The sequence below is a fragment of the Lycium ferocissimum genome, chromosome 11 (genome assembly GCF_029784015.1).
Source record: "Lycium ferocissimum isolate CSIRO_LF1 chromosome 11, AGI_CSIRO_Lferr_CH_V1, whole genome shotgun sequence".
Taxonomy (NCBI): Eukaryota; Viridiplantae; Streptophyta; class Magnoliopsida; order Solanales; family Solanaceae; genus Lycium; species Lycium ferocissimum.
In genome coordinates, this window is record NC_081352.1 from 48,362,573 (window position 1) to 48,375,570 (window position 12,998).

General features: G+C 33.5%; 3 protein-coding genes across 4 annotated transcripts; 1 reads left to right on the top strand and 2 right to left on the bottom strand.

Moving 5' to 3' along the window:
- Positions 1-84: 84 nt before the first annotated feature.
- On the top strand, positions 85-1,759 carry LOC132036029 (uncharacterized). The gene is made up of 2 exons (XM_059426250.1): positions 85-335; positions 1,364-1,759. The coding sequence occupies exons 1-2, from the start codon at positions 220-222 to the stop codon at positions 1,566-1,568; spliced, it is 321 nt and encodes a 106-aa protein (XP_059282233.1). The 5' UTR covers positions 85-219; the 3' UTR covers positions 1,569-1,759.
- A 450-nt stretch (positions 1,760-2,209) lies between these two features.
- LOC132038430 (pentatricopeptide repeat-containing protein DWY1, chloroplastic-like) lies at positions 2,210-2,802 on the bottom strand. Its single transcript, XM_059429101.1, has 2 exons — positions 2,658-2,802; positions 2,210-2,496 (listed from the first exon to the last, which is right to left on the bottom strand). The coding sequence occupies exons 1-2, from the start codon at positions 2,800-2,802 to the stop codon at positions 2,210-2,212; spliced, it is 432 nt and encodes a 143-aa protein (XP_059285084.1).
- A 213-nt stretch (positions 2,803-3,015) lies between these two features.
- Positions 3,016-8,608, bottom strand: LOC132036028 (nitrate regulatory gene2 protein-like). Of its 2 annotated transcripts, none has more exons than XM_059426248.1 (5): positions 8,400-8,608; positions 5,924-7,204; positions 5,142-5,353; positions 4,566-4,789; positions 3,016-3,974 (listed from the first exon to the last, which is right to left on the bottom strand). In XM_059426248.1, exons 2-5 carry the CDS (start codon positions 7,083-7,085, stop codon positions 3,248-3,250), a joined length of 2,325 nt encoding a protein of 774 aa, XP_059282231.1. In that variant the 5' UTR covers positions 7,086-7,204; positions 8,400-8,608; the 3' UTR covers positions 3,016-3,247. The 2 variants fall into 2 exon arrangements, with proteins under 2 accessions (XP_059282231.1, XP_059282232.1); XM_059426249.1 differs by lacking the exon at positions 8,400-8,608 and adding an exon at positions 8,234-8,375.
- Between the last annotated feature and the right edge of the window lie 4,390 nt (positions 8,609-12,998).

The window sequence follows — 12,998 nt, forward strand, 5'->3', positions numbered from 1 at the left end:
GTTTTATTTACCGGTCTCCTATGTTAAAAAGACTATATAGTACCAATAGTACTAAATATTTATAATGATCTCTCTGTACAAAAATACAACCCCAAATATCTTATCCTTTCTACTCGAGGGGATAACAGAGCCTTTTTGTTCTTTCCAAAATCATTTCTCTTTCTATTTATGCAGTTGTGAAAAGTGACCCCCATTCATTTATCAGAAAAAAAAGGGAAAATGTTTGAACACATAACAGCAAGTGAAATAGCAGGATTTGGGGTGGGCGCTTTATTACTTGGCGCCACAGTTTATGCTCCCAAAATTGACTCCTTCATCTCCACTTCTCAGCGTAGGTATGCACTGTTTCTATATCTCTACTTATTTCTTGTTTTTTTTTTCTTCTTTTCCTTTTTGGTGTTTTCTATCATTTGCCTTCTCTTTTTATCCATGTAAACAAGTGAATGAATTAGGATATGAGTAATACTGTACTGAATGTGTACAGATATTTTTACACTTCCAGTGTATTTCAGCTTACAAAAGGATGTTAATTACCACTTTTAAGTTTTACCAATGTTTTTTTGATGGACGTTTAAAGTTTTACCGTTTACTAACTAGTACTCCACTTATCATAGAAATTTACTTATAATTACCTTATCTGCGGATTAGGTGCACGTCATGGGTTCTTTGTTATAGATAGGCGAACATCATTGGGTCGAACTCTGTTACAAACAAAAGACTGGTATTTAGGATATAGGGGCAAGCTAATTATTCACCGAGTTTCGAACAGTGTGTCACCGGCTCTGGAGTATTTCAGTTATAAAATGGATAGTATTTAAGCTTGTAAATACTAGTTTAGGAAACTTAAAGAGTTTCTCATTAGCCAAAGCGGATCTACAACAACCACGAGTTCACGACTCGGTCACCAGTTATCAGAAATCCTTATGAAGCGAATGAATTTTTTTGTCAACGGCCTAAAGATCCTCTAGAAGATGCAGAGGTGTTTTCTTTGTAAACTCTAGCCATCATATTATCGTGGAAAAACTTATATTTTCCTACATTCATAATGGTGTATTTATACATTATAGGTAGGGATTAGGAGGAGGACAAGTTAACCGGCAAACGGGCTAATTAATACACCTCATTGGTGGACCCAACTCAGTAGTTATTTCCAACATAAAAAAATTTACCTTATAAGTGATCTGAATGTATTTTTTACGTTATTAGTGCATAGAACTTAAACTCAATGAATTATATAGTTCACAGCTCATATTGTTCATCAAGAACTCAATTGTTTTGTTTCAGTTACATAATGTATAGAGTAGTTTTTAGAGAAAAGGGGATAAATTCTTTTGCTGCACTTTTTTTTTCTTCCTATGAGCAGTTCACTGGGGATGTGCAAAAGATGTGGAGATTTGAGGCTGATAGCATGTTCAAGCTGCAAGGGATCTGGTACTATTAAAGGAGGACCATTAAATTTCATTCTGTTGGAGGACAAATCAAAAGCAGGATCCTCTTCTTCTTGTACTAAATGTCAAGCTAGAGGACACTTTCAGTGTCCCGAGTGTTCTAAACTTAGTCAGGCTTGATCTACTTTATACTATGTAATCTTAGATTCGTTGTGGATGCTTCTTGGGAAGTTTCTTCTTTACTGTATAGAAGATAAATGCTTCTGTGGTGGAATCTGTCAAAATTTCTTCATAGACAAAAGTTATACAATCAGCTTGCATAATTGCTGTTGGGTTCTTGAAATGTTATATACTCATACTATTATATGACATTTCAGCTTGTCATGATACTTCTGATATTCTGAAACCATATGAAGTATTGCTGCAGTTACTGCTAAAGAGTTGAAGCTATTAAAAGCAGCCTTCGATGCTACTGAACTCCTAGGTTTCTTGGTTCATGGACAGATTATAATGTAGGATTTGTAATTCGATCACTAGTGATCATTGAATTGTTGTATTTGTCATCAGATCTTTGGGTTTTTATATTAGAATCTGGATATACAGTGGATTGAATGGAACATAAAGTAACATAACGTCCGACTAATAATGCAGAGCTTTATACAGAGATTAGCTTTTCGTGTACCTCAAACCAATCTATCCACTCAACCACATTTACTAGAAAAAGGATACCCTCAGTATACATTACATTTCTGATAGCAGTAATGAGAAAGGAGGCTTGCACGAAGATATCAAATGTTTTTACCAGAAGATAAGGCTTGAATTCACCAAGAGTCATTGCATGAATATGACCCATTCTTGAAATGATGAAAATGGCTGTTGTCTCTGACAACTATCTCGCTCTCATAGATTTCAGATGATAGTTTTGTAACCGTGTGGAGATCATTGCAAACACGTAGGTTTTTCACTATGCGAATTGGAGTTCCAGGCTTGACATTAATCAGACCAAAAGCAATGGTCAGCCTCTCACTGTCATTCTCCAATTCAGCATCCGTTTCCTTCTTCCCTTTAACGTACAACAGAACTTGGCTTGTATCTTCTCCGTGTCCCCCTATCATCAAATTCTAAGTGATTATGTTGCATATCTGGCTATCATGGAATACTTCTCATTCATTGCATACCCAGCTATCATCGAATACTAAGTGATCATGTATCATGATCAAGATTTCATATACCCATTAACCATGGCATTTTAAGAAGCTAAATTTCTACTTAGCAATTTTTCAAACTTCTCCCTTGCCTCTTCAATTCTCCCACTTTTTGACAACCCGTCAATCAAAACGATCCAAGAAAAAGCATCCCTTTCAGGCATTTCATGAAACAATTCAATTTCACCACACTTGAAATGCCCATCCATCAAAGTATTCCAAGAAATACATGTGCAACATTTTATCAAAAACTTTACTTGCAGAATCGACGTCATCACATTTGGAGTACACACTAACGAAACTGCCTCTCCACATACACGTCTAATCAGAACCCAATTTGCAAAGCCAACCCATGAATCATCTAACATGTTGTTTGATTTAATGTATTAAGAGCATTTTTTTTGTGTGCTACACAGAATGTGTACTTGGTTATGGATGGGATTATACCTTGAAAGTTGGTGTAGACTTAAATCTACAAACTATTTAGATAAAAGAAAGCCACTTACACTTTCTATTCCTTCTGTGTTCTGCATAATCAGAAGCCCAGATTCAATACTAACATATATATTAAGGCACCTCTATATGACTCAAGTTACTCAACATTTGATTTACATTGCATTCCTTCCTACCTAACCTAATATATTTTAACGTAAATTACACTGCATTTTGATTCAAATTTTCTGGCTTTTTGGTATTCTCACAATTCTTTAGCAAATCAGTATACCCATCAGCTGAAGCTATGGCAAACTCTGTCAGTGAGCTGAGAGCAACTGACATTCCTGCACATAACACTCTAATGGCAACCTCTGCCATTTTTTCTGCTGTCATTATTTCCTCGTCAAACTGTCCAACTTCCACGACCTCCATGTTCCCAACCGATTCCTCCCCATGCCTCTTTGACCCACCAGGAGTCCGACGGGAGTCTTCTTTTAGTTGTTGCGCATAGAGTGAGCCTACTCCTGCTGCGAAAAAATCTAGTCCTTCAAGCACTTTTGTCTCCCTGATGTAGTCTAATAACCTGGACCATTGGATGCAAATGCTGAATATTGGTGGAGCTCCCGGGGAACGACGAGGAGATAAGGGTGATTTTGATGCGTCAGAATCTGAATGAGCACAGCGTAAAAGCCAGCCTGCTAAAGCATGCAAGTATGATCGTTGAGAAACGATCCATGACTCGAAACAGGCTCTCCAATTTCTGAGCTCCATCTCAAGGTTAGCAGCAGAACGGGCTAGATTATGGGTCTCAGAAGGTGACATGACAGTGTACTTCCTTAAACCGGACTTCTTTGAAGGTGTGCCAGCTAGTAACAGCTTGGCTTCATCTAGAGTATGCTTCTGCATTCGGTGGCACTCTGTCATAACCTTCCACATTTTGCCTAACCTGTTATTGCAATTAAAAGGGCTATGTTGTAAGTTTTTTTACTACATTGCAGCAAATAACAGTTCATGATTATAAATTATAAATCTGACCATTTTAGCAACTAACAGCATTGATTTCAAACTTTAGCTCCAGTAATTGACTAACAAAACCAAATTGAGAAAGCTCCTGGAGGACATCTATTAATAGAAACCAAAAGAACAGAATCTCTGAAGCTCTAAATCATAAAATGTGCAAAATCAAGACCTTTGGGATCCTTCTGGTGAATTTGATATGAGCAGACAGCTAAGAGCAACTAATGTAAAATGTTTTATCTTTTTTTATTGAATTGAGAAATCAATGTAAAATGTTTTACTTGATAGGTCTTACTTGATTCTGTATCTTTAAAAGAACCTTTCAAATTTTCTTTTAAATCTTTTTTTGGTAACATATTACAATTACGTGAGTATGTACAAGCGTATAAACGTACATATGTATGTATGGGTATGGGGCCAACTTCAAGAACATGACAGTTTAAGCAAATAAATCATAGCATTGGACTGGTTGGCTAGTATAGATAGCTGAAGAACAGTAAGAGAGATAACATATACATACCCTTGCACTAATTCTAAAAGCTGAGGCTGCAATTCTTCATCCCTTAACGTTTCGATCCTTCTTGAGATAGATTCAACAGAATGGATTGAAACCTTTATCTGAGTATCCAGATTCCTAATAGCTGCCCTTGTTTTATCCACCGATGAAGGATCTGCTCCACTCACATCTAGATTTCTGAGCTGAGTCAATTTTTTCTCATACGCTAGACGGATCCTCTCACCTGCCTATCGAACAACATTACAATAGTGAGTAACTGATGTTCACGATCAACATCTTAGAGTAATTAGGTTAACAGGATAATGTTACTTAAGAGAAACATGTTTGGGAGGTCAGATTAACATGTTAAAAGAAAATTTTAACCATAATTTTGTTTTATGCATAAATGCATGTCGGATTTTCCTGTTATTTCTGGAACGAACAATGATAATTATTCTTCTTGCTCAAGAGTCATATTCGATAATTTGAATTCATTCTACTTTTCAACAGGTTGTAAACAAGAGTCTCATCTTATTTTTAGACAGTAACTAGTCGAAATTGGTTTACATCTTATATTTTGTTTTAGCAGCAGAAGTATACCCTGACTTCCTCATATAATTTTTTCTCCCAGGCATACAATCTGTCCAAGGTTGATTGATGACTGCTTGAGAACGTGCTAGATTCATCAGACAAGTCACTACTGCTCTGATAACCCTCATCTCTTAAAGTTGAAGGATTAATCAAATATCTCGACGAGGATGATCTTGACGACCCTGAGCGAAACAGAGCCACTGGATTCAACATTTTCATTGCTGCAAATAAAATAAGCAGATTAGCATCCAAACATAAATACTTCATAACTTTGACCAAATAACATGGCGCAATTCTTTGAATGACAAATCTTGAGGTGTTAGGATTAATTGATGACAATCAGAAAAATAAGCATGGACTTTTTTCTTTTAACAGGAAAAAAGGCACTGCTTGTAGTAGTGAAGACTTCTATATCAGTTGCATAAAATCACATAGGAATAACATTAAGCTTCAAAGTGAAAAAACAATTCTTCTTATTAGATTGTTCCTGCACAAAAAAACTAGGGCTCTTCTAACAATGCGACTGTATACTGTTCTGTTGAAGCCTACCCATTTCTCCCGAAATATATCAATTACTTTTGATAAGAGAGGTTAAAGAAAACTCCACATTAGAAGCCATAAAAACTAGTGTTTTCCTTTTCCATGCTACTAGGAACATGCAAGGACCTAGCTCTTTGAATATTGAACATGCTAAAATAATGTGACTGTTGTTTCAACTGTATGCATACATTTTATCATATGTGGCACCATGCCATAAATAAAGATCTTTTGCTTTTATGTAAACACCTTACCTGACTGATCAGTCGATTGCAATGAGTACTGAGCCCTTACAGCCTCTAACACAGCTGACACTTCTTTAGCGGAACTACAAGCAATCTTAAACTGACTTTCAAGATCCTTAATAACTTCTGACATGCTCGTAGGCCTTCTATTTACATAAACAGTAAATCCAGGTGTTTCCTCTTTTGCTTCAGGATCAGCGACTGCTGTCTCCTTATTGCTGACTTGCCCTACATTCTGTGTTTTTGCCACTGTTGTGGTTTGGTTGTTAGTCTTAGATAGTAAGTCATGAATATGGGGAACATTTTCATGTTCATCGTCGGTTTCATCCTCATCGCTATCTTCATCATCATCATCATCGTCGACATCTTCCACTACAACTTCATCTTTGTCACAAAAATTGTGAGCTACTTTGGTCCTCTCCTCTTTCACATCCTCTCCATGATCAGTTTCTTCTACCTCTGTCTCCTCTTCTAGCTCAGGAATTCCTTCTTGCTCCCTAACTTGTCTTAGCCCATCATTGTCATCGTCGAGAATCGTCTGCTCAATACTGTTCCTCATAGGAGGATAACCATAATAATCTAGTGAAGAAAATGGATTCCAAAAAAAATCCCACTGTGATGTTTGTGGTGAAGGGGGAGGCAAATTAGGCCTGTTGTTGGGGGAATAGTGAAAAAACGAGGAGGAGTTCATCGGTGAGGATTGCATAGAAAAGAAACTATCCATCCCATATTGATGAACTGGGGAGTAAGCCTGGATTCTAACTGTTTCAGGTGACCTCGGTCTTTCTTCAACAGAAACAGCAGGATTCCCACCTGACCTAAGATAATTTACATGTATAGTGGATTTGTGTTTGTGTTTGGGTTTGGATTCAGACTTTAAGGGTGTTATGGAAAATGTATTTGGTTCTATAGAGATAAAACCAGGACTAACTTTCTTAATGGGTGTAGTAAAAGGTGGAGTTTTAAAAGAATCCAGCGAAAACTCGCGAGGCTCATCGACTTCAACATAATCTCGAAGGGCAGCAGAAACTCTTTCCATAGCATGGATATAAGCCAAGTGTCCAGAAGCAAATCGCATCCATTGTTCCACTGCTTGTTTAATGAACTTCTTTCGATCTTTACAAAGTTTAACAGCTTCTTCATCATCCAACTTGGATGAAGAACATCCCATTTCTCTCAAATTAGCTTTTTCTCTCTTCTATTTTAAGAATTTTTCAGGCTTGAATCAAAAGAGGAAAGGAGATTAAGTTCTCTTAATGCGGTCACCAGATTCATATGGAAATCAGCAAACTGTTCAAAACAAGAAAGTGAGTTTCAGAAGTTACATTCGCGGAGAGAATCATAAGATATATAACCAACAAGACAAGAAAAGAAACAAAACAGCAAGCTATTCTATGCATAAACTAATGGAAAATAATGTTAGATTATTAGATTCTTTGCCTTGTTTATAAGTCATGAGAAAAGAGAAAACTTGAAAGCACTTGCTCTCCCCAAGAGATCAAGATCATATTAAAAATATGTCTCGAATTTAAGGAAATTTTTCCAATAAACAAAAATTGCCATCAATAATTGAGGAAATATTTCCAATGAAATGTTAACTGATAATCTGATAAGAGCTTAAGAGTATTGGTTATGCATTCAGGTGAGGCACGTCAAGCTCCAAAAATTGATATACCCATATTTCAACAGAAGATTAAACGGCAGCCCGGTCTGACTAATCTCCCACATGCGCAGTGGTTCGATGAAGGGCTACTAACATAAGTTTAATATACGCAGCCTTACCCTACATGTCTGCAAGAGGCTGTTGCAGAAAATGAGAGCAAAATTAGCAAAGATTTTCAGCTTACTATTCAATAAATCAGTAAAACAGGCAAAACAAGCCAAAAAAATGGAGAATAAATAATCAAAATCCTCTGTGAAGCTTGTAAAACTAAGGAAACATTACCCATAAATTGCAAGAACTAAAAATTGAGTTTGCAATGCACCCTCACACATCAAAATTGAGATGAACATAAAAGGCCATTAACAAAAAAAAATAGCAACTAGGTTCAGTATATTCAGCTAATAAATCACAAAAAAAGGAACCCATTCTAACATTTTCCAACTTAGCCGCAACAATCAGCAACCTAACACATAAACCACTTGAAACCCACCTCTAAAATATCATCCATTCACATAAAAACTATTTTTGTAGGTATAAACTAAAAAAATATAAAAAAATGCCACATTAATGTTAACATTTCCTTCTAATGGGCTGAAATTTTGAAGAAAAAAAATAATAGATGCCGTTTAAAAGAAAAATGAATGGACGAAACTCACACAAAAACTGGACTTGTTTTCATGATTTTCTCATTCCCTGATAACATACCCTTTTTACCCCCCAAAAAAAGAAGCAAAGTGAAGATAATAGAAGACAAAAAAGAAGTGGGGTTATTGGAATATGTGTAACTAATCTGCATGAAGATGAAAAAAAAAAAAACTGTACCTGGGAAGAATAAAGATGTGAATAATGTGAAGTAACAAAATGAACAACAAACAATAACCTAAGTGGAGTTTGATCAGTGCCAAGTGTGTGAGAGGAAAAAAAAAATAAGAGAGAGACGTTGTGAGAGAGAGAAAGCAACGGTCAAAACAGATTTTAAAGTAAAGGAAAGCAAAGAAGAAGAATAGTATATATCACCGAAAAGCAAAAAATTAAGGCAAAGATAAGAATATGGTGAGGTTTCAGAATATTGACGATTTTATACTTGTTGCCATTCATGTTCTGTTTATTTCCTTGAGTGCCACTCACTAGTCGTTTTCTTACTTTATATTTATGTCAAGTCATGTAATTAGGGGTAAAAACTGAGGGCTCCTTTGGTTAGAAAACAAGTTATTCAGGAATTAGTTATCCCGGGATTGTTATTCCACCTTTAATGTAGGATAAAAAATACTATAATCCCCGAATAACTAATCCCGAGTTTTTATTCTAGCCAAACATGGGATAAGGCGGAACTAAATTTTTATCCCAAGACTATTTTTGCTTATCCATCATACCAAACGAGCCCTTAACGTTTGGACATTGCTATTAATGTGTTGTTAAGTTTAATTTTTTTGTATATTAGTTCATTCATTCCGAAACAACTTTAGATCTTGAAACATAAACTTCAAATGTGCAATGTCTAAAGTTGTTTCGAAGTAGTTTATTAAGCGTTTGGCCATGAAAACCAATATTTTTCACTTTATTTAGAATTTTGAAGTTGAAGTTGGAGTTGGAGTTGAAGATGGAGTTGTTTTTTGTTATAGTTTTTGCAAAGAATATTTGGTTGTTTGAATGTACTGAAAGTCAAAAAAAGTGGGGAAAAAAAGTGAAAGCAGAGTTTTAGGTGTTTCTCAATTTGAAATACAACTTTAAGTTATATTTGAAATTTTCATGGCCAATTGCTGATTTTAAAATAAAGTGAAAAAAAATCCGAAAAAAAAAAGTAAAAAATTCTTATGGCCAAACGGGTTAGACTAGTAAATTTTTATGCATTGTGAGTATGACTTAAATTGTGATCCCTAAATCACGTATATGTGCACTTTAATCTAACTAAAGGTGGTACGTGAACGATTTGAACTGAATTTAAACGGATCAAAACAAGTTGATTTAATAAAATAAAGTATTGTCCCAACCCAACCTAAGTTATCGGCTAAGATGTACTAATGTACCTGATTATATGCTTTCGCCTGTTTGGGCATACTATTCATATGATCTTTGACACTTGGGTTTTTTACTTTTTTGCCTTCTTTTTTGTGGGTCATAAAACTCATAATTTTTGTATGATTTGCTGCGTGTGTGTCATATGACTTCTCTTCCAACTTTACCTTCAATTTAATTTTTTTTTGTATTTCCCCCTCGATTGTTTGGATTAATATTGGTTCTACTGTATAAAGATTATTCATCAGCTTAATTAATTGGATTGTTGACACTATAGGCAGGTATGTTGAAATATTTTGAAAAAGTAAGGAACATACAACAACATATTCGATAATTTCACAAAAAAAAAATAATGAACATGTTTGTCCAAACATCCTAACGATAGTATTATGTGACGTTATGAGAATATATATATATATATATATATATATATATATATATATATATATATATATATATATATATATATATATATATATAAAGGCCAATAAAGAATGCTAGAACTAAAACTACAGAGGAAAAATAATTAAATCTTAATCATTTTCAGAGAAAATGTATTTAGCTCGCACCTTGTTCTGAGTATCATATCAATAAAAAGAAAAGCGGGGAAATTTCGGTAATGTACAATTTAGCACACAAAATTACATTTGATAGCCATATTTTTAAATTACAAACCCATGACCCAACAAATTATGGTCCCAGTATATATATTATATTAATATACAACTTTATACACCTATCGTAGATAATAAACCTTGTATAAATATGTATAATAATGTATAAAGAACGTGTTTATACACACTACAGAGATGTTTATACATTAAAGGGTTTTATACAAACGTGTTATACAATGTTTATACACCGTAAATACAAGTGTTAAAAATATAACATAATGTATGTGTTTTATACACACTATACCCTAAAAAAAAAAAAAAAAAAAACATTAGAAAGAGATTTGGAAGAAAAAAATAGCAGCTTGGAGTTTGATATGGGGGGGGGGGGGGGGGGGGGGCTATCTCGGGTAAATAAAAGTTTTTCAATATGGGATGGAGGTGCTGTAAAAAAAAATAAAAAATTGTCATTTCGGGTAAATAGTTTACCCAAAATGGCATACGATGTTATTTTCCCAAGAAAAGCGCTATCAATTTCAAATCAATAACTTAAACCTTTTTTTTAATACTCAAACTGGTCATTATCGAACTCTTCCTATACTTTATTTTTACAGGGCTACCTTTGGTGGTCGGGAGGGGAGGAGGGTTAGTTCTGTTAAATAGTGATAGCCCTCCAATCTGCTTTTATTCATTTTCAAAAATGGTGTTCCTATATAAACTTTTGATTAAGTACTATAACCTGATTTTTTTAAACAAAGGGACAGAGAAACAAGCGGAGAAGTTGTTAACGACTTGAGACAATGTGTGACATTTTTCCACTTTTTTTGGGAAATAATTTCCTATTGGAGAATGCTTATTTGGATGAAACTGGGGAGAAATTTACAAGCCAAAACAAGAAGAAATTGCCAGCCAATGTCTGTTTGTTCAAAAGGTTCTAGATAATTATATCCATTTTATTATGAGTTTAAGTTTTGACACTATCATAGCAATTTGCTAGACTATTATTTTATTTTTTATGTTATCAATTAGATTTGATATAGAAATTAGAAAGTTAGCTGTTATTGTACATATAACATAATCTGCCAATGTAAAAAAACATTACTCGATTAGTACATATACAAGACACTAGTCTCAAAAGTTATGTATAAAAAGTAATATTTTAATTAAAGAAATATAATTTATGTTGGTAATAATTAAATTTCAAATAACATTGGTGTTGCAATTAGATATAGCTTAGCATTGGTCCTAGACTACATAGAAGGTGTTGCGGGATGCACTGAGAGCTCTATTCCTATAGTCTCATGGAATAGCATGTACTTAATTTTATACTTGGTTGAATAAAATCTTTTTTATTTGGCCAAAAAAATGATTAAACTTCAAATAAGTATATATTTTTAATATATAAAAGCAAAACTTTTATTTCACTCCTTTAATATCTTAACTTTCATTTTGATGAAATTATTTACTTCGAATTAAATGTGGAGCCATAATTTGAAATATATGAGTTTCGAATCCTAATATTTTAAGTTATTTAGTTCTAAATTAATAATTTATACATATTTAATGAACTTTCAAGACAAATACAGAATTTGAACCAAAGTGCTATCGAATCCGATCAAATTGGTAGCTGACACTCCAATTCCGCCCTACTTCAAATTCATTTTGTGTTTAAAAGATTAATTTTAGCTAACCAAACAAGATATTTTAAAGATAACCCAATCTTGATATAATATTGTCTTCATTTTCAATATTATATAGCATCATTTAATAATTTGTAAAACTATCTGAAAATCATTTTTGTACTAATCTTGGTAAATACATATGAGCTTATTAAAGTATAAATATAAAGTAAAAGAAATGCCTACATATGAGTAAAAGAATTTTCTTCTCAAATTTCATAATACAAATATAAAGTAAAAGAAATGCTTACATGAAAAATCTATAATAAGCAACAAATGAAAAAGAAGAAAACAAAGAGCAACAAGAAGCAAGAATATCTAGCGAAGAAATGACTATTTTTTTAGGTTAATAGATAAGATCATAAAGAAAGCAACAGGGAAAATAAATTCAATATCAAAAAATCCTTAGTAGGGAGCTTTTCCCCGATTGAGCCCTATGCGACGCGAATCTAGATTATCTCGGGATTAAAATAGGTAAATAAGGCTTCGATAGGCTTTTTAAAAAGTAAACCATAAGAACAAAAAATAAATTTGATATAAAAAATAAGATCGTAGAGGTAATTAATAGAAAATTTTGACATTTTTCGGAAAGTTTTGTGAGGACTACAAAAGCCCTTCTCGTAGTCCCTTATATATATATATATATATATATATATATATATATATATAAAATCTTTTGTTCTTATATTACTCATAAGGACTTAATAATGAATTGAATATTCATCATTAATTTGCAAGTCACCCTCTTTAAATGGGCAGATCTAGTACATACATAGCAGTGGACATTCTTCATTTTTTTTTTTTCTAATTCATTAGCTTTAAAATCTTAACAAGTGAAAAATTTGCATACATTTGATGTTTAATCAAATTAAATTAATTCAGTAAATTCAGGTGAAAAATTAATTATCTGATTCTCACTCTATATATACGTTAGTCGATTCAGTAATATTCATATTACTACACATACCAGCAAAAATAAAATTTAAAAAAAAAAAAACAAAAAAAAAGAGAAAGGAAAAGAAATAAAAGTTGGCACTCATGCATAACCTCTATCCTCCTTTTCATAGTATGAAACAAATTTATACTTTAGAATTTTCGCTTTCTTTGATTCGTAA

Bases quoted from the DNA above. Each gene is read 5' to 3' on its own strand.
- LOC132038430 (XM_059429101.1), bottom strand. From the start codon at position 2,802: ATGGATGGGCATTTCAAGTGTGGTGAAATTGAATTGTTTCATGAAATG. The intron at 2,497-2,657 runs GTAGAAATTTAG...ATTTGATGATAG, and splicing joins GAAGTTTGAAAAATTGCTAA to GGGGACACGGAGAAGATACA.
- LOC132036028 (XM_059426248.1), bottom strand. From the start codon at position 7,085: ATGGGATGTTCTTCATCCAAGTTGGATGATGAAGAAGCTGTTAAACTT. The intron at 4,790-5,141 runs GTATACTTCTGC...GTTGTTCGATAG, and splicing joins AATTATATGAGGAAGTCAGG to GCAGGTGAGAGGATCCGTCT. The intron at 3,975-4,565 runs GTATGTATATGT...TTGCAATAACAG, and splicing joins CTTTTAGAATTAGTGCAAGG to GTTAGGCAAAATGTGGAAGG.
- LOC132036029 (XM_059426250.1), top strand. From the start codon at position 220: ATGTTTGAACACATAACAGCAAGTGAAATAGCAGGATTTGGGGTGGGC. The intron at 336-1,363 runs GTATGCACTGTT...TCCTATGAGCAG, and splicing joins ATCTCCACTTCTCAGCGTAG to TTCACTGGGGATGTGCAAAA.